The sequence below is a fragment of the Fulmarus glacialis genome, unplaced genomic scaffold (genome assembly GCF_000690835.1).
Source record: "Fulmarus glacialis isolate BGI_N327 unplaced genomic scaffold, ASM69083v1 scaffold43347, whole genome shotgun sequence".
NCBI classification, from domain to species: domain Eukaryota; kingdom Metazoa; phylum Chordata; class Aves; order Procellariiformes; family Procellariidae; genus Fulmarus; species Fulmarus glacialis.
In genome coordinates, this window is record NW_009222135.1 from 52,858 (window position 1) to 75,009 (window position 22,152).

Sequence of the window (22,152 nt, forward strand, 5' to 3'; positions counted from 1 at the left end):
CATCTTGTCCCAAGTTCTCAACACTGACTCCACCATCCATTTTCCTCAGAGTTAAAATTAAATCTTAACACAATGGAATACAGCCTAAATGTGACGTTCGTTAAATGTGTTCACTCTAATACTGGGAATTATATAAATTACAAGCCAGACCTATTCAAAAATTTGAATAACTTCCAAATGGGGTCACTGTGACAAAGCTAATTTCCAATTAAAGCTATCTTCCCCTTCCTTAACGATGGACGTGTACACAACAGTTCTAGAGATACCAGTGATACGAGAGAGAGAAAGAGGGGTGAGGGGGAGGGATACTCATAAAACTAAGCTGGTCTGTCTAGAGTCAGTGGAGAAACTGCCCTCTGCTGAAGCCTACACAGAGCAGGAGCTTAATTTAGCATAGCAAAATATACCCTGTGCCAGCAGTTGCAATGGTATTGCCTGTGAGACTCTACGGCCACATACTACATTTGAATTGCTCAAAGCCGTGTCTGACACTAGTTTTGCTTCCATTATTCCTGAGCAAAGTTCACCCTCTATGCTTGCCCAGGGAGGCTACTATGGAAGACATATAGGGCCTGGTTTCTGCAAAGCATGTTGTGGGAGGGGAAAGTGGTGGGAAAGTGACCAAAAATGCCCACCCCACCAACAGATTAGTTGTGTATCAATAGGTTATCATCAAGTGCATTTTCTGTATGAGGCGCTTGTGATAAAAGCTTGTGTGCTTGTTGACTGTCTCACATCACTAAGGACATTAGCTATACCAAAGTAGAAATTTGAAACTATGTTAGTTACTACAGCTTCAGAAGAAATAATAAAAACCCCACAACAAGACCCCACACAGTAGTACCCCCTTTAGTCACTTTCCTTCTGGTTTATGCATTAAATTAAATGAAAACAAACACGACATCCAATGTCTCAAGGAAATGACAAGGAAAAATATTATAATGCAACAGAACACACAATACAGAATATACAGAATTTATAGTAATTTAGAAGAAACCTATGCATGTTATAATACAGAAACATATAAATAAGGCATCTCAATTAAAAATGATCTGTAATAACATCAGGACAAAACCCTGAAAATTTCTTACACACTTAAAAGCCACGCTCATGTAAAGCGGCTTCCAAACAAACAAACCAACCAACAAGGCGCCCCCACCCCCGAACTATGTCAATTGGATGCTTACACTATAGCTTTGTCTCAAATGAATTGCTGTAAAGGATCTGCAATGAAGTCATGTTAAAGGTACCGGCATACACATACATGGTTAGGCAGAGTAGTAACATATTGGCAAGGTAGCAGAGACTTCATAAATTTATAGTTTGTGTTACGGATGATTCATTGCATTTATTCAAGGTCTAAAATAAAAAGAGAACAGCATAAAAGAAAAACAATGTAAAGCCATAAATATAACCAATGGGTGCAAGTAAGTGTGGCAATTAAGCAAGCTGGCGGGTGGGGAAGAAAAGAATAACCTGTCTCCCACATTACAGAGTGTAATTCAGGGCCTGATCACAGTAACGGTGGCCACGTAAAAAGGAAACGTATCAGTCTTAAGCAAGCAATGAGCAGGTTGCACAGAGTCCTGGTGTTTCCAACAGCCACATTTACAGCAAAAAAGACAGTAAGCTTAGTGGGCTATGGACGCTAATGAGACAGCCTTATGTACTAGCTAAAACTTCGAGGCAGCTGGAGAGATGATTGTCAAAAACCACATGTTGATTAAAAAACCCCCCAAACGACCGACCGAAAACCCCAACCTTTATTATACACATTTGTGCTTTAGAATTGACATTTTCTCCTTAAATCTTGTCTAATAAGTGAGCTGACAACTCTAGGCACAACATGGATTCTGCAAGAGTAAAACTGAAAGTTTACCGTGTCTGTAATCAAAGAGAAGAGTCTGTGGGGGCCAGTGAGCCAAGGGGTAGGTAGCAAACGATCCGACAGCTTGTGGAGAGAATGCCTGCACATCCCACGTAATTCCTATTACATAATCATTCAAAGCCTTCAGTGAAACCAACACGCTGTGCCTAGCACCACACAATTAAAGACAGCCCATGTCATACCATTCCTGAAAACAGAGGACAATACTGGATTACTCTGTAAATTCACCTGAAAGTACTCTGACCTTATTAACTGCAGGTGCATTCAGCAGTTTGCTGAAGAGTATGAAAGTATTCTGAAGTCCATTATATGAATCATCCTGGTGAGAGTAAGCCTTGGATGTCTCTCCCTACACAAAAGCTTTACACAGTAAGCAAAGCAGAACTTTCTGCCCACCAGACTTGGTCCCCGCTGGAGACTGAATTATCACAGAATCTGAACTACCTTCCGTCTCCTAGGAATGGTGTCATCCCTCCCCCAAATGAAAGATGGTATTTGGAGCCTGAAGTGCCGTTATTGACACAGTACCTGTCTTGTGAATAACGGAGGAGACTTACTACCCCAAATCAACTTCCAATCAGGAAAAATGACATATTTTGGAGTTTAAAATGCATTCCTTTTAAACACAGCTTTGTTCTCGTTCAAAAAAAATGTTTATCGTTCTTAGTTTCATTGACAGCGGGGTGACGCTTTCTTATTACCTCATCTGCTTTATGCACAATTCTGTACGTTGAACAGGTCGGACATTTAAGTCAATTAAAAAAAGTTGCCAATTGCTCTTCAATGAAAATACCTTCATAATTAACTTGAAAGAACAGATACTACGTTTTGTTCAAATACCTAATGAAGCCGTGGTATCTGTACCTTTAGTTCACCTTAATAAAGAATACACAATATATACAGAGAAGAACATAGTGTCTCTCTACAGACCATAGGTATTTAAATTAACAGCATTTTACAACCTACTGGTAAGTGCTGCAGAATCACCACGATGAAGATGCATTACAATAAATTGCTACAATATCAGCCTGCCCAAAATTCAGTTACAGGTCACTTACAGAAAGAGAGTAACTTATTTTCAAGTATACCTTCCAGCATTTACTCTATTAATGTGCAACCCTACAGCTGCACACTACAAACAAACAAAGTTAATAATTTTACTTTAAAACAAGATATACCACTTTCCCAGGAGTAGCAAACAGTGTAGACAACTAGTAAGTTACTGCGCACTGTCACTACTGACCTCTAGAAACCCTCCTCTGTAACAGAATACCGATACACCACCCACTGCTTTGCCGAGGAAACTCAGCCAAGTTGTTTTTGTGTTTCTATATCGTTTCCATAGCAAAGGTCAGTGCATGCGTAAGTTAAACTAAAGCTGGAAGGCTAAAGACTGAAGGTCACTACAGGATAAGCCAGAAGAGCTTCACGCCAAAGCGGTTCCAGCCTTATTACTATACCGCATACAGTAAACTCATGCATGCATGGCAATACTTAGTTTACAATTTTTACCAAGTAACTACAAAGACAGTAAGTAAATGAGAGAATTTTTGGATCATCAAGAAGTTGTATTTTATATTACAAAAACATTCATAATGTTCTTAATGCACATTCGGAAAATCCTTAAAAAATGTGTAACACTAGAGACTATATACGTTAATTTGATCACTGAAGACAGCAGCATTTAAACTTGGGATTTTGTGGCAGTAGTGAGAACCTCTTCCCTGCTGAGGAAAGCAAACAGGTCACATTAAACAAGAGGCATTCAACCTGGAAAAAAGAAGTTAGCATTTTCCAGATTACATGCAGATTATATTGGGGCCACATCTGGCTCACAGGTCACCAATTCCATGCTCTGATCTAAAGGAAAGCTCGCAACACTCAACAAGCTTGCAAGAAGACTTTTTTTAGCCTCTAATATTCAGTTGTTTTACCTCCCCTCCCCACTTTTTTTTAAATTAAGAAGGTTCTGTCTATGTTTTTCCATTTACTGTTGCAGGCCAAGTATTACCAATCTCTATTCAAATGTAAATGTTATTTATCCACAAGATGTGATTTCTTAAGACCTGTAACAAGACTTGAGAAAAACATCCAAAAGAAAATATGAACTTCACAGTAAACAGGTACTTATCAGACAATAGTCTGTTTTTCTGAACCCAAACCCCCTTTGTTTATTTACAAAACCCCCAATATCTAATAGCATCACTGAATCCAGAAGTGATGTCAGGGTTTCACATGCCTACTCTTTCAGACTAAAAACTAAAGCAAAAAAAGGGAACTAAAACTTGGGCGGGGGGCAGAGGTTAGAAAAATCACTTCATTAGCTATGTTTTATGCTCAGCAATCAAGCAATACTATGATACTAATGACATTCAGACAGTGCCAAAACCCATTTGATTGTATTTTTAAAAGCAATTTTCCTGCAAAACTTTCCAGCATTTATTAGGAAATTGCCATGTTTAACCAAACTTTCACTGGGGTTTAATACTCATGTTTTATCTTTTATGTGCCTTTTCTTTGCTTCCTAATTGAAGATGAAGATTCTATCAACACTTCAGCGCTCCTTTGCCTTTGCACAATTAATTCGCTGCTTATGCCATTACTGGATTGGTAAAGTAAACTGATTAGAAAGAAAACTTTTACATACAAATAGGCCTCCCTAAAAATAAGGCATAGTCTTGAAATACAAGACATGTCAGGGTAAGAATCTGGGATAACTTCAGTGAACTAAAGACTCGATTAACAACTCCAGCTCCACCAAATGCACCAGTATCCATACAAAAATCCTCAGTTCAAACATGAAGAATGGGGAAGGAAATACACGGCTGTGTAAAGAACTATAAGCACTTACTAAGCATTTACTTCAGATGGAGATTTCCTGGGCTTTTCAACACCTTGATATGAAAAAAGCATGTTGTAACTAGTTATGTCGTCCTTGATAGTCTCATGGCAGCTGGATGTGTTTCAATGACCTCTGTATTCCTTAGAACAGCCCCCAAAGTTAAGGGTGTAAGGTAAGGAAGGCAAAAGAGGAGAATGAAGGCCCCATTACGTGGAGGTGAAAGGAAAGATAAAGCTGTTCTCTTGAATCAGGTGTTTTTACTTCTACTTTGGAAGACTGTATGAATAAAGATATGGTATAATTCACCATGAAATCTAGGCAATCCTAAAGGAAAAGAACTTTCACTGATTAAATTTTAGTCCACTTCTAAAGTAAAATAATTTTTTTAAAAAAAAAAAATTTCATTTAAAGGAAAAAAGGCTTCTAAAGTAAAATAATTTTTTTTAAAAAAAAAATTTCATTTAAAGGAAAAAAGCAAACTATGCCTTTGAAATATTTTGCCCTCTGAGACAACGGAGGTGTGACCCACAAGCTTGGAATCTTTTGGACAGCAATATCAAAGAGGCACCGGTGCATGGCTTTGGAGAACCAAACCTTTTTCTTCAGATATTTCTCCACAAGAATTTCTCTTTTGAGTCCTGCGCAGCTACCTTCCTAAAGAACTGTAAAGACTGCTGGTTTAAAAGCTGAAGGCCTAACTCTGCCAAGCTGAACAGCACACCTATTAACAATGACGTGGGAATAAAAACAGGGGATGACAAAGATCCAAAGGCATGAAAATGAACTTATTTGAAACAAAAGACACACCATGACTAACACCAGTGGTACAATTCATCATGAATTTACAATTGCATTTTGAAAAGCTGGAAACAAACCATATATATAAAACCAAGAAATTAGAGTTCAGGGAAGTTATTGAAAGTAAGTTCGACTGACCACAGTCATCTCTTGGGGCCTTGCAGAGGTGCGATGAGAGCTGACCTATAATCTTCAATGGACTGTTTAAAAGAAACTGGAGAAATTCATGGAAGAGAACTCCATTCAGGTCTATTTGGCAATACGCCAACCACTGGCTCAGAAAGTCTTAACAGCACATGGGATTTTTTTTTGTTTATTTCATTCTGATTCTGCAAAGGTTGTAATGTTACAAAAAGTTCCATTTATGATTTTAAAATTAAATATGTTAAACCAAAACAACATCTATGTCCCCTTCCTGAAGTGCAGTACTATTTTCTATCACTTGATTAGTTGATGTACCTTTCCATCAAGCGAGAAGGAAAAGCATGCGCATCAAAAAAGCATCCTCCTTCCTCTTTTGCTAAATAAACTTATCAAATAGACTGACTTGAAGACTTTAAAATAGTACAGACCTTTGCAATTCTGAAAAAAATAGTGAGATATAAAAGGAACAAACTTAAATAAACTATTAGACAGTGGCACAAGTCCAATTTTAAAAACATTTTAAAGGTCATCACAAAGACAAACGGGTCCTGCAAAGGACTAAAAGCAAACAAGTAATTGCAAATATCAGTGCATTACTGGTCATGATACCGTACGTTTACACAACGTACAGAATATCCTTCAAGGTTTAAAAAATTTCTATTTCTGAAATCTCGCACTCTTACGCACTCACTGCTTGCAGACAGGAAGTCTGCAAGTGTTATAAATACTAATTTCAGGCATATTTTGAAGAGTGTTTTAGCTCAGAGTCCTGTCCCATTCTACGCTACCCAAAAAAGGAGATCAATTCATAGCTAAAATAGTGTTAGTCTAATAGCACAACTTCACACAGCGCAGAACTGCCAGTCACGTCTAACTAGCCATCACAATACGCTATCCATCTGCAGTTTGCTCTACACTCTTGAAAAAATGTGCTAATCCCGAAATACCAACTCCCAATGCCAAATTATGCTATGGACAGTTTTTGGACAAGCATTTCCAGGATAGAAATATTCCCACATAACCTATAGAAAAAGAGACATAAATTGGTTTTACTTTGGAAAAAAGTGACTACTCTTCCACATTTTAGTAAACATATGATACAAAAAGCAGACGACTGTGTCGTCCAGTGTGCCATTTTCAATGTTTTTCACATTAATTACTGCATTTTCTAGTTTGAGTATTCAAACATACAGCAGATGCATCAATGTGGCTTTTACTATCTATTTTGGGAATTCTGGAGCAGGAGATGCCTATATAGTCGAACAGTTCTTGAAAGACACGTATTTTTAGAATCTCATCCAAAGATCAATGGTTTTCCCACCACAGCCCACTACATGGTTCACACAGGCTGAGACTTACCTTCTGCCTTCTAGATTTATTTGCGGGTTGTTATCACCAAACAACAATAGGCAATTAGAGCTGGGATACAGCCTGCCTTCTGGTGATGTACAAAATAGGGAAGAATTCAAGACAAAAATAAAAATTGAAAAGTAAAAGGCAGGAAGAATGGGCAGGGTCATGAAACACAGAAAAAGCGTGCTCTTTATTGGGCTTAGAGAATGGGGTGAACTCTGATATTATACCTGTTATTCAAATGGTTACATGAATTGGCCACACAGAACACCTGCAAAAAGTCAACAGCCACAGAATTAGAGGCCAGGACACATACGCTCATTTAGACAACCCTTCATTCATTTATTTTTATCGGATCATCTCTGACATGGCTCGGTTAGATCCTTTCTTGTAGGTTATAAGTTCTTCCACCAGAAGTCAGGCAGAGTTTGACAGGCTTTTTGAGGACACGTTCCCGTTTCAGAATTTTCAAAGTAGTTCAAAATTAGTTTACTTTAGCTCAATTAGTTTACTTTTTCTTCCATTGCAGCTTTTCAGTCATAACTTCAAGCTCTGCAATCACTTTAAACAAAGCTGACATTCAGTCCCTCTTTCACAGGTCTCCATTAAACCTCACACAGGAGGTTACTGTTCGCTTGTCAGTGACTAGAAGTGTATAACCATTCAAATAAACTAGTTTTTTTTGTAAGATTTTTGATCTTACACCTTTCTTCAGCTGTAATAGTGCTGAGCTGGCCATATGGATTACACGATGCTTCCCCTCCTCTGTTACTGCAGCATCAACTACAGTAAGAATTTTGCTTACGGCAGAGGAATTCATGAATGATTCTATCCTTAAACCCCTCGTAGTATGGCAAAAAGACACTTCTGGTATAGGAAAATTCTTAAAAGCTACCACTGTCCCAAATTTGTCTTGCATGCATGGGGCACAAGTGGATTCTATACACTGTCTGTTGCAGATACGTCCTCATGTATTTTTAGAATAAATTACCCTTATCATAGTTCACGTCTAGAGCCGATGTCCACTGTGGTAAATGGCCACAGAACAGATACTGCTTCTTGCATACGGAACAGTGGTAACAAGTAGCTGCTGCTAGCTCAGCAGTCCCTCAGTACGTCACATTGTATGGTTATCAAGAAGAATATCATGTAGATCACCTTCTTCACTAGTAACAGGACAAAAGATGAAAAGGAAATACTTCTTGTTGAGCACAACACAGCTTATGGAATTTACTACCAAAAGATATCATTAAATTTAAAATACTAAAGAAAACTCAGAAAACTGCAGAAGTTGATATGAACAGCAGGAACACAGTATACAAAACAAGTTTGTTTGTTTTAAAAAGAAAAAAGTAATTTTAGATCAGAAAGCTAAAATAATTTAAAAAGAAAAAAGTCCCCAAGAGATCCTTATCATGTGCCCACCTGCTCTAAAATGCTTATGTATTTTTGATCATAAGCATTATCCAAGTGAAGTCCCATGAAGAACCCTAACCATCTGAGATAACGGTAAAATCTCATTCTAGCAAATTTTAAGTGTAAACATTATTTTTATTATGTATAATTTGACCTATGGGAAGGGTGGGAATTTCAAGCAATGATGGTCATTCATTTAGAGTCAGATGAAATGTGGCAGCTATTTGTTTAAAAGGCTTCGCAGATGGGTAAAGTAAGTACCCTAACCTATTGAATTAGAATGGTAAAGGTAGACGGTGCTCAGAGGCTTTCTATGTCTTCTGACAATGCAGTACAAAATTTCCACATAATTTGGATGATAAAAGTTCAACATGCCACCTTTCTTCTTGCTAACCATTCTGCCAAGTTATTTATTCCTTCCCTGTGAGAACTGTCAGCGTTACCTTGCAGATTCTCTACCAAGGTAAAATAAACTGTTCCAGATGGCATGGATTAGCTTGAACACACTCCCAAGAAAGTAGAGATTAAAAGGACAGGTATCTGCTATTTAGAACATTTTGCATTAAAAAAAGCTGAAAACAAGAGAATTTCATTACAGAATTTGCTTCCATAAAGTCAATGGACTTACAAAGCAAAGCATGATGCTCCACTCATTTAATTTCCTTGCATTTGGAAATAAGCTGATTAAACGTACTCACAACAGATGATGCCAAATTTGTCAGAAGCTTAGTCTCCTAGCAACAGGTATGGTACAGTATTAGTAATAGGTTAATGACATGCACTAATAGATTAATGGCTTGAAGCTATGTACTGTCTTAAAATCCTTATTTTAAATAATACATCAGTTGCACATGCAGAACTACAGAGGTTTCACAGTTCGGAAATTAAGTACTCTAGCTTTCTATAAAATAATGTTCAAGAGCAAAACAAATTGTGTAGCAAGCAAAAGCACACAGGCCTTCGGGCACCCAAAGACATGGCAGTCGGACTTGATGAATGTTGTAGGTCCCTTCCCACTGAAATATTCTATTCTATTCACCCACAACCTTTCTCGTCTCTGACGCTGGTTAACACACAGTTATTTCACACAAGAAAATGCTGAGTGCTATATTGCAATGATCACACACATGGGAGTGACTGGTGTAAAGCTAAGAGCACCAAAAAGAAAAGTTAAGTCAGAAACAAACAGTAATGCATATTGTGAACTGGATTTGCATAACAAGCTTCCAGAAGTGCTGGAAAAGATTTCACTTTTGTTTTTAAATAAAGTAATTTTCATCTGCTCACAGCTATTTAGTATTTACCTTTCACTAAACTTGGCCCTTAGCATACTGTTTTTCCCAGCAGCGAGTAAAAAGTTAACACAAATCAATGTTTTGTTTCATAACAACTTCCTCTCTCCCATCAAGCACAACAATTAATTTCTAATCCAGCTGGAAGAGACCAAATTGCAAAATAGAATATTGATTTGCATTTGTATTCATTTTAATTTAGAGAGGCATAGTACAACCCATGTGTTTAAGCATAAGACTGTCAGACACATAAATACTATCCCCATTTTTAAAACAGCATTCTTGTCATAGCAAGGTATTTCACAATTCTAACGCAAATAAATAGCTTTTAAAATCATTGGTGTAAGTCACATAGCTTACAGATCTGGTTTTTCTAACTTGCATCTAGTACTGCAGCTTAGAAGCATCTAGTTCTGTAAGCAAAAGAAAGCCTACATATATTTGTCAAATCTTGTAAAAATCAACAAAACAAGTTCCTTTGATGCAAGTATTAGTGCAAGACACAAGCACCCAGGGCAAAAAAAAAAATTGAATGCAGTTTGCAAAAGCTCAGCAGAGACTTATTTTGTCAGCTAACATCTCTCAAGTTTCTGTCCTCATTAACGATGTGTTAAATTCCAGTGCCAGCACCTTGGCATGTGAAAGTTGTGTTTACTTGTTCTCCACTGACTAAAGCAACACAATGCTCCACATGAAGAAATGTGCCCGGCTGACTTTCAGATTCCAGCCTAGTTCAGGCATCCTCAATTTAGTTTGCAGCATAGACTTCCCCGATAAGCACCTGACCCGTACCTCTACTGTGCTAAGACATCTAGTAGGTCTGACAATAGGAGAAAGTTGGAGCTGGTTAGGCCATGGTATTGTGATGAGAAGGAAAACATAGAGCAACTTTGGAGATAACATGAAAGTTGGATGAAGAGCTCAGATTAAGAATGGAAATGGAAGGATAAGGAAAGACACTTAAGGAAGAAGACAGGATGAAGATAACCAGCCCTTTTTTGGAGGAAGAGAAAGGAAAGATACCAAGCCTTAAGAGGAAAAAAGAAGGAATGAAAAAGTTCAAGGTAAGCCATCAGAGAAGAAACAGAGTCTGATAAATAATAGCCCAAAGAATATGACTAGGAGTCAGGTTGAGAGAAGAACTTCATCAGATGAAGAGCTTGGAGGGAGGAGATTGCTTAGGCAAGGAAAAGGAGCAGATAGTCCAAGACATTTAAATTCTGCTGGTACATCTTTACTTATGTGGGTATAACATTACAGCTGTTCCAAAACTGATGTAATTACAAAGCATGACAGAATTCGCTTGCCAGAGAGGAGGAATAAACTATAAGGGGAAAAAGCAATAACATGTTTATACTACAGTATGAGTAGGAGAAAGAGAATGGGGACTGATTATGTGAATCCTATCAGCACTTTGCATCTGGTCCCAAATAGTAATGAGTTACTTCCACCTATTGGAATAGGATAAATATATCAAATACATTTTTAACATATAGACTGCTATAGTGAAAGACTAAGGACTGAAACCCTGACTGCCATTTTGCTGGAAAAGAACAGTAAATATCCTGGATTTGGGGGAAAAGACAAACCCTGCTTAATGTAACCAGATTAAATCCGCCCCCCCCACCATTTGTCTTATAAAGATTTTATAATTGTTGTCTGACTTGACTTATAAATGAACAGTTAAATTTTATTTTAACCTGGCCTGGAATTATAGGCTTTAGATGCCATTAGCATTTGGAGTATTTAACATCAGTGAAAGAACGCAGCCAAAGCAACTATTAATGGCAGGTACCAGTTATCAAAAGTCAGTATATCACCACCCTTGCTAGCCAGATGAGGACCGTTGCCTGCACTACTGCATTTTCTTGAAACTGATCAAAACTGTTCTAAGAGACAATAAAGCTTGCACGATTCTATTAAGACAATGGAAATGGTATCATAAAAAGAAAGGAAGAAACAAACCTTACTTGCCCTTACAGATAACCACTCCAAATCTAATGAAACTAGGTGATGCCTTACTTTTTAAGGAGATAGCTACCAATAAACTGTGAGTAATAACCTTTGGTTCATGCTGAAGAAAGAGAAGAGTCAAGTTTAATTTACTCCAAACATTTAAGTGAAAGTTAACAGAATTTATGGGTACCATTTCAGAGAAATAACAAAAACATGAACAAGAGGCATTTATAGTGTTCAGAAGCTGTCTCAACACCAAAAGAAAGATGATTTCCAATTCAATGAAGCTACATCATACTCAGTATAGCTCCAACTAATCTATTACCATGACTTTTCTTACCTGCCCCCATGCACACTCCTTCCTCCTTAAAGCTCATGTTGAATATGTTAAGTAATACACTATTGCACTGTGAATCCATTCACAAGCATAAAACTGCATACAGCATAAAATTGTGACATGCACTGTAACTGTAGCAAACTGTAAGTTTTTAAACATCTCAAACTAACTTTTGTATTGAACAAGTTACATTTAAGGGAGAAAACCTTACCCAGGAAGGACTGTAAGCTTCACACAAGGTAACAATTCACAGCATCGTAAATACCAATAATTGTAGTTAAAAAATTATCTGCTACTCAAGAAAGCCAGACTTCCTACCTTTACTACAGGGTGTCCTCCAGTAGATGCTTTTACTGCTCCTCTGCTTCCTTCTGTTTCATAGTGAGCTCTGTGATGAGTTTTAGGCTGGACTTCTATTTTCAGTTCACACTGCCCATAATGACTCGGTAAAGGCCAGTCGAGCGGTGGCAGTGAAGATGTGCTGCAATCAAGACGAGCGCACTATGGTTAAATGAACTATGCCATTTGGCCACAGTACAAAGAAAGAAACTTCACTGTAAAATACAGATAATGATGTCGCTTTTCTAACAAATTATGACCAAATAGGAATAGCTATTAGCCTAAAACTGTTACTTGAAAATTCAAAAATTTTGCTGGTGCATTAAAATCTTCAATTAAGTATTTCTTTTGGGTTGTTACAAGTGGAATTTCTTCCTTCCAATACCTGATTAAAAGAAAGGTACTGTATGACACACACACACCCCCCCCACCCCACATTACCAGTGCTACTCTATAATGCCTTTATATTAATTTTTTACCCTCAAGTATATCAGCAAGCAAGTTCAAATGTTGTTTAGAGGGAACAGTCTAAGTTCAATCTGTTATCTTCCAGCTTGTTCTTTTTGTTTTTCTAAGATTGGTAAGCACTGCACTTTGTTAACTGTCATTAAAAATGAACACTACATGATGATCCAAAATTTTAAAGCTAGTAGTCCTATCTAAGCATAAAGACTTACTGCAATAAAGACACCTAAAGTACATGCTTAGCTTATCCACAGATTATATATACCCTTACATACAGTAGCGAAACACTCCAGGGAAGGAGAACAAAATGCCGTAACAGAAGTAATATGGAAGAACCTCAAAGGGAAATAAGCCACATGATATCACCAATGTTTTCATACCTACCCGTTTACCTGCATAGATTTATAGACTTATGATTTTCTAAGATGAACAGTCAGATTCAAGTCAGTAATTACCTGGTAGAGCAAATTAATTTATGAACATTTAAAAGTGAATGTTTATAGCACTGTGTACTAAACAAGAACATTTACAATAAAAATAAGCTTCCGTTAAAGTAGTTTTGTACTACCTTATTCTGACCAACAGGGAAGCAAATTAGGTTTTAAAGAGATGGATAAACATTGGTTTGTATCGTCATCTGAGAAAGCTCAATTCCATTTCTTTCTGCTTCACAGGAAATCAGGAAAAAAACCCACCACCAATCCAAAGCCATGCAAATTTCCACAAACATGAATAGCCACAGGTCCAAGAAAGATAAATTATACCTTCTAGAGAATTTAGCTAAGACGTATGAAACATCCACAGTTGAGAACGACGACAACGTTTGGACTGAACAAAGAAGAAAAGAAAGCTCTGTCTTTAGCAAGTATCTGGACGGACTTGGGCTCAGCCTGCAGCACCATACATCTACCTTTTACTACAAAACCCATTGTCACTAAGCATGGAAAAGCGGGAGAAGAAATGGCACCACTGGCTGGCCTCCTCCTACAGGAGAACAACCTACGAGCCTGTTGACCTGCTGCTCCATGCAGTACCTCTACTGTGCACTTCAGGAGAGAGCTAACATTATAATATGAGCCTTATCTCCTGAAGCACCCTTCTGAGTGCAATGGGAGGAACAAGAGTATTTCCCTTTCTTCTTACTGAAAGGAAGAAATGTGAGCAATAGATCATCTCCACAAGCATTCAGTGTACAGCAAAGACTCTTCTTCTCCCAGTAAGGAGGTCTGATGACTGGTCCTTCCACAGCAATAGTATTTACTGGGTAGGAGAGGACTAGTGACGTCCACAATAAAAGAGGAAACTGACAGGAATGCAGTATAAGCCCAATCCTTCCAGATACTTACCACAGGCCAAGACGTACTGCCTAAACGCTACTATTGGCTATCAACTAGACCTTGCCATTCACTTTTATAGCTATTGAAGGAGAAGAGGACTCAAGTCTTCAGTCTGAAAAAGGAAAGAAAACGTCAGGATTAGAAGATACTAAAAAGAGTTTAAAAAGAAATGTAGCATGCGAGAAATTTTTCTTTAGTATTCCTGGAAACCTTTTCCCCCCATATAACCAAATATTCTATGTCAAAATAGTTGGTATACACAGCGGACAGATATGGTCCCTAAGAGAACTTGGTATAACACGCACACTGCAGACTATATACCAATTACTGGGAGGTATTACTGAAAGTGTAATAATAAACTCAGTCAATAAAAAAGTATTTGTTGCTTGTGACCACCCTCCATACAGCCTCTCGGAGAGGTTTACTCCTTCTGCAATTAACTAATAAAAATGTGGCACAAGCTGTATCAGCTCCCATTATCTCCTGAAAAAATATTTGGAATACTAGAACAAACTGGAGACAGGAAAATAACCAAGTCTCAAGATTTTGTCATTCTTTGAAAACAAATAGAAAATATCAGCATGAGAGAGCAAGCAAGCACACAACGCATGTGCAGATGCCCAAACATCAAAAAATTGGAAAGCTTTCAAAACACAGTTTTCCAAATAAATTACATAGCCTTTGAGGCTGTGCTGCATCAAACTGATGTTTTCTAGATGTAGCAGGCTAGAGAGTTACAGCTGCTTCCCTTTGGAGTTTGACATTGGATATCAAAATGGTTGTTTCTCCCTGAGTATCTTTCTTGCTGTCTCCATCATCCTCAACTTCTCAGGAGCAGTGGAATCTTAAAAAGTTTTAGGATACACTGTCATGCATCTTTCTGCCCTGTGAGGATATCAGTTTAATGTATTTCTGCTTCCACATCACCCTTTCACTTTTTTTGAGACAAATGCTGTAGAGATAAAACTTTAAATTGGATCAGTGATCTAACTTTATTTCATTTTGGAAGGTAAATTTTTGAATCCTATTAATTTACCAGAGCCCCAGTTGTCTATACAGCTTCTTCAAACAGAACTAGTGGGAGAAAGGCAGAGTGGGAACTTCCTAACCAGCACTGTCACCTTCTGAAAGTCACATGAACTCACAAGCTTGGACGCTAAATAAATGAAAAAAATCTCAGAATACAGTCTACAAACTCTTGGGTTTTTTTTACACTATGTAAAAATCAGTATCAAAACAGAAGAATCCTGTCAGTGTTTGGGGGGCAAGAGGTAACAAGTTTGCATAAATTTTGAACACTTTTCAATATGAAGCGATGCTACTTTTGTACCAGATGTTGCATATGGGAAAGTAAGTCTAAAGCTGCTAGCTTTGCTGCATTTAAGGATCTGTTCTCAAGAAAATATTGCTCAGTCTACACTGTTAGGTGAGGATCAGTAGTAAAACTGTTAGACTTTTAACTCACCACCGTTACTTTATCAGTTGTAAACTGTGCATTGAACTCCAATGATCCCTGATAGTTCGGAACTTACGTAAGTTCAAAATTTAGTGCTGCATTACTCTTAAAATACCTGGAACATGTTTAAGAATAAGCAGCTCAGCTGCTTCAGAAATGAGCAAAAATCCGGTGTTACAAAAAGATTTCTGTCTCCCTCAGCTTACACACAGCACAACAGCATTTTCATTATTGATACAGCCACCTAACTTTGCATTCAGAACCCAGAATCCAGATCAGCTGCTCACTGTGGGGTTTTTTCAAGTCATTTCAGATCAAAAGATTACAAGAAATAGGAATCTTTGCTATTTAAAACCCCTCACTTTTCAGACTTGATGGAGGAGGAACACATTTGTAGACATTTCCACACGTTTCATACAAAATTCTACTCACTTCATCACCAAATTACTGTTACAACAGCTTGTGACTTACTCTTTTACAGAAGTTTCTCTAATTTTTTTTCTTTAAATGAGTAAAAAACCTTATTAACAATGCAGTAACCTACTAGTAAAGCACCAAATCACGTCAGGAAACAGAAATAGTGAGTGACAGTCATTCCAAAACTTTCATTAAATCAAATCTTAGCATGTTGTTGAAACAGCACCAATCTGTAAATCTACAAATGTTCTTCCAGTAATACCAAGAGAGTTTTATAATCTGATTAATGCAAGCCTCCAAAAGCTCATACTCCTATCACATCAAGATTAAAGGCTTCAGAGAACAGCAGGTATTAAAGGAAACTCAGAAGTAAAAAAGGAACCCCTCAGTAGCATCCTCAGCAGAAGCCACTGCATTTAAAATTATCACTCAGGTGATAATTTTATCACTGACTATGCCTCTCTCGCACAGGAAGAAACAAACCCCAGAAACAAGACTGCTTGTTTGCATTTGGCTGTGACCCCATAGAAGTACATGTGGGACAGAAGGAAGAACAAAGCTTATGAGAGCCACTAAAAATAATCCAGTTAAAAACTTAGAAGTTACCTTCCATTTGTAGCACTCTTCTTGGGTAATTCATTGGACAAATATCTGGGGCTCTGTGCAGACAAACTGCTAACGCTGGTACCTCAGCTGAAGCACATGTGAAATTAGCTCAGTTTTAGTCTAATGCTCTCCTGGACTCCTTCCTTAGAAAGTTTTTGAACACAGGTGGAACTGATAAAGAATTCATTTTAGCCACTGTATGAAATGTTCCTGCCTCTTTGTTGTCACTAATTCTAGTAATAACCTTTTAAAGATATCCACTAGGATCTCAAGATGCTTGTGAAAGTTCCTATTTCCTTCGTTGGTTGAGATTCACAGATCTCCTAAAATGTTTTTTTTTATTATTTCTTAGTTGCAACAAAAATAACATTTTCCACTTATGGCTCCTCCCAACACATCAAAATCTGCCACTGTGGGAAAAAACTCACTGACCATACAATGGATATTCCACATCTTTTCCGCATCCCAAGTTTTTGCAGAGATTAATCAACAGCGTGTCCTGTGACAAGTCAATGTTGCAACACAGCAAACCCTCAAGAATCTCCAATCGTAACTATGATCCAGTATTACTGTCCTTTTCCAGAATGCTTGTAGAGCCAAAATACGGCTGTGGTTTCTCTTCACTACCTAGAACAAAGCAACATTTTCCTCTGGTGGAGTAATTTTGGAGTTCTGGGGCCATTCCAGTTGCCACAGTGGCTTATCAACAGACTTTTAAAATATTGTTTACATTCAAAATATAACTGTAGGTCTGCTAGTAGTAGAACAGTGAACTATGCTTTCAGAGTATTGATACAGTACACTGCCAAGTAAAATCTATACTCTCTCATTTCAGAACAAAGTAGACAGCTGAATCACATGTACAGCACAAAGGTCCCATACTAAAGACTACCTGAACTTCTCTGGATTCATTAATGGTGTGTGAACATTACAGCAACAGTCTAGCTTATTAAAAAAATCTAAGAGGTTCAAAGTTCTCTTGCTTGTCTCACTTAAGTGTGTCCTTATCTTCAAAGTCAGCAATTTGCAAATATTTTCACTTTAAAGTTTTGCTAATGTAGCATAGCTGGTGTTATCAAAATAAGATGATAACCACTTAGCGCAGTAAGTTTGCCTATAGTTCACTCACATGGAAAGATTTATTCTTCTTAAAATTAAGACCAAAGTCCCAATAGTTACGTTAAAAACAGAACATAATTCTGTTCCTCTCTACTCAAGAGAAGGATTCAGACAAAAGAAGCAACTTTTCCAAGCATTTGGCCATCTACCACTACACATAAACTATTTTTTTCTGAGAGAGTAAGCAACATTGTCAGCAATCCTAGTTTCCAGCGGTAACTGCCAGATAACTGCAGGTAAAATACTCTCAAGTTGCCATTAAGTATCCATCACTACAGAGATTCCTGAACTGTAAATACATCTATCAAAGCCTGTTTGTTCATCACCACTGGAACAAAAAAACTACTTGATATCCCATCACTTCTCAGTGCTCTACATTAAATTTGTGACACAGCAGTCCAAAGACAAACATCAGTTTATATAGTGGTTTTTAAATCAATATATAAGTCTCTAAGAATTCCATGAGGGAAGATACAGTAAAAGAAACTCGGTTGTATTTCAAGATTTTTGCCCATTAATGAATATTGCCTGGTTATCCACCAGACACCAACCCACCATCTGTTCCCATCAAATACTTCAGGGGTTAAAGAAAGAAAGAAAAAACGAATGACTCATTAAGTTCACTACCCTACAAAGTGCCTATTTGCTTGAGATACAAATTAGATTCTCAAGATCTACTTTACAGAACCTAAAAATTACTGTTCCACTAGCCATTCATGTTAAAAGTCATAAGTTTAAAGCAAAAGAAAACAAAACAACAAACCTAAAAGCAAAAATAACACAACCCCCACCATTTTCAATTGCATCATCATTGACCACTCTTCTAACAAAATGCCCCATGTTACCTACATCAGTGCTGGCCATCTCTGTGATGGTTTTTAACTCCAGAACACTGTAACCACGACTGTTAACACCATAAATGTTGCTGATCTCTTATGAACCGTACTTTTAGTGACAAGTCGTTGCCAAAAGTATTATATTATATCATACTATATTGTTTGCTCAGTAGAGGTTTCTGGGTCACCCCTATATTCTTTTTATACTCCTTGATGAAGTTTTAAAAAAGTATTGTAGAACAGACTTTCTAATTTTTTTTTTTGCACTTTCTGGAAATCTTACAACTGTGAACCTGTTTCGGGGGAGATGGATCAGACACAGAAGAGCTATATACATTGTAACTGAGAACATTAATTTCTGTAAAACAAGTATACATATCACTTCAAAATACTGTTTGCTACTCATCTTTCTAATACAGCAGCTTTGTACTCAAGGAGGCTGACTGGAATCTAAACAAGAAAATTTTAATAAAAAGGATCAGTCTTGAAGAACTTCCCAATATTACACGGTTTCATATATATTTACTAAATACCTACTAAATAGAAATTTCACAAAGTTTCAAAGACTTAAGAATACACTTAAGATAATTCATGTGAGCATACCAGCCCCTTTCAAATGGTGCCTCAGTGTGAGCAAGCGGATCAAATTTAGGTATTTGAATATGAATAGGCTCTAGCAAGAAACGCTTTCTCTGGTAGACTATTTAAAACCTATACTGACATAAGCTATCTAAATAAGAAAGTGAATTTGAACCATGTACGGTTCTCTTCCGACAGCCAATACAGAATTTGGGTAAGGAGTGAAAGAAAAAGAGAATCCAGTTAATAAAAGAATCTGAAATAACTTTATTCAAAGGCCTAGAAATAGGTCTTTTAAAGAGATTTAGTGAAAAAAAAACTTGAGTTTTTTCTGCAAGTAAAATTCAAGCTCTAACAGTAGATGTGGAAGCAAAAGTCGTAAAACCAGCATCGTCATGAAATGCTGGGGTAATAAGCAAATGGGGAGGTCAGTCCTACTATCACGACATAAAGACCTCAAAAAGAAAGGGATTCTCCAAGTGGAGGGGAAGGAAACATGAGACACACAGATAAAGCGATTTCTTATCCATCATCCTGGAGGGAGGCTGGGGGGTGGAAGAAAGAGGTATTTTAAATAACAGTAACAGGAATAACAGTGTAATAAATAAAATTACCGAATAACTTCATTGCTGAATATTCTGTAAAATGACCAATTTAATCTGCCATTGAAAGAGCGCTCATCTGCCAAGGTACTTGGTTAATGACACCATCAACAGATACCTTCACTATTCCTAGATACAGAAGACACTACCTAGTTCCTTTTTACCTGTTTGAAAGGAATTGTTGCACTGGTTCTGTCCATTGTCACTTGTCTAGACTTATCTTTGACAAGGAAGCAGAAACGTGACTCAGGGCATGTAATACACATACATTTTTCATTTGCTACACACTGGCAGATTGTGGGTTTCTGTGACCAAATAACAAGCTCTCATCTAACAAAATTGTTTGGATGGCATCTGAAATACAACTAAAACGCTCAAAAGTGTGTTACACATTTTAAAATTTTGTTAAGTATTGCACACTTACTGAATATAGAAGAAAGAAGGAAAACATGGTCAGGACTTGATAGCTAAACCAGATTACAGATTTACAAAACTTTAGATAGCAATCAAAGGAGAAGGTGCTATCTGCACATTTCACACCATGTCACATGTGAGGCAAGTTATCCCCACTTCTACCAGGGGTCAGTTTATTGCAGCTGAGTGTGCACACTTGTCAGAGTCACTTCATATGCTTGGAATCAATACTCTAGTTTACTTCATGCACTACTTTGTACTTGACAATACAATTAAGACATTTAAAAAGCATATTAATTGTAATATATATTGTAATTTATATTACAATTAATATATTACTATATATAATATGTAATAAAGATATAAATTGCAATTAATATCTAACTCTATGACAACTGAGGTTCTCACTTTTGGTCACTGTCATAAACTATTTAAGAAACAGTGGATCTTACTGCATTTCATTTTTTTTCATAAAACGTAAGAGTAAACTTAGCTCCCCTACTTTATAAGCATCAAAATTATAAAATATTGTATGACAGAATGACAGTTTTAACATACTGAAGGTGCATACTCTCACAGCACCTGTGGAACAGGCTACAACTGCTAAGTAATCCAACATTTCACTGAGGATACAGCTGCCAATGCAGCCATTTCGACTAATTCAATAGTCAGACTACGTTTTTGGCAGCAAGTGGATACAGCTTAACAGTTTTATTTAGTTTACTTGTGAATAGGTGTAGTCTTTATTGTCTTCTGCATGTTTGCCCATTTTATATTTAGAGAAGTTCTTCAGTGCCAGCTTCTAAATAAATTCTGACATTTAAAAAAATATTTTTACTTCTTAATGAAAGCAGTAAAAATTATTTTTATTCAGTTCTGCTCAGTTCTCCCCACTACAAAAGGAAGCAGGTTTAACTGAGTATCTATTTGTGTAACTATTTTGGTCATCCCACAAAAGAACCATAGATCCACACCCCATCTTGCCACATGCCGATATGTTCATGTGCTTTTACCTTTCCGTAGTGCTCACCTTTTATGAACTATGTTACCCTGTGAGCAAACTAAAATGCCAGGTTAGGACTGCTGAGTATCCTACATAAATACAACACAATTCCAAAATACACAATTAAGGAAAAATAGTTATTGTTGGTTTAGTTAAAATGAAAAGATTCTAGTAACAGACTGAACACCTTTTATTAGCAGATGAGCAGACTACAACAGAATTTTAAAAAAAAAAAAAAAAAAAAAAACAACCTTCAAAACAGTTAACGTATGTGTCAACACAGTAGTTTCGGATCTGGTAAAACAGAATTTTCCAGCTGCCAGTTTTGCATCTTTACTGTTAAACTACATATTCATGAACAGTTATGCGGAAGGACATTAAAGAAAAAAAAACAAAGAAAAAAAATCACTTCTACTCACTAAAATCAGTACCTTTCTGAGGAGAGGAGAAATTAAAATCTGTGGTTATACAATTATGCAAAAATGACAAAATGGCTGAATGAGCATAGTTTAAATATATTTAGATATTAACAATCTAAGCTAATTGACAACTTCTAAAGAATTTATACAAAACGTAGTTTTAAAATTAACAGAAGTTTTGTATTAGTAAAAATGAGCCTTCTGTGTGACACTGATCTATCAACACATAGGAATATGTTCAGCAGTAAAACTGAAAAGTTCATTGATAGAACTCAGATGAACACTGAAGTCTATTTGATAGTACCCATTAGAAGTTACCCTTCAGGAAGCTCTTAAAGCTATAATACACTTATCTTCCATTTGTTTTAAGGATGTTTCACTGTACCCTGAAGTATTGGTTTATATTTCACCCATTTGTGTTTATAACTTCCTCCTTAGGTACTCAATAGTAAGAGTTACAGCTGAATTTTCTCCACGAGTTCTCTGCCTAAAACGTGCGTGGGAAGGGTCAGCTATAGCAATCTTTAAAAGATG

At 37.0% G+C, this 22,152-nt stretch overlaps 1 protein-coding gene across 1 annotated transcript in view; it reads right to left on the reverse strand.

The window, feature by feature from the left end:
* Window positions 1–22,152, reverse strand: part of NFATC3 (nuclear factor of activated T-cells, cytoplasmic, calcineurin-dependent 3) — a gene marked incomplete at its 5' end in the record, with an annotated part of 55,599 nt that overhangs the window by 30,506 nt on the left and 2,941 nt on the right. The window contains one exon of the mRNA XM_009581357.1: window positions 12,345–12,507. Coding sequence (XP_009579652.1) covers window positions 12,345–12,507 — 163 coding nt within the window. The remainder of the gene's footprint in view (window positions 1–12,344; window positions 12,508–22,152) is intronic.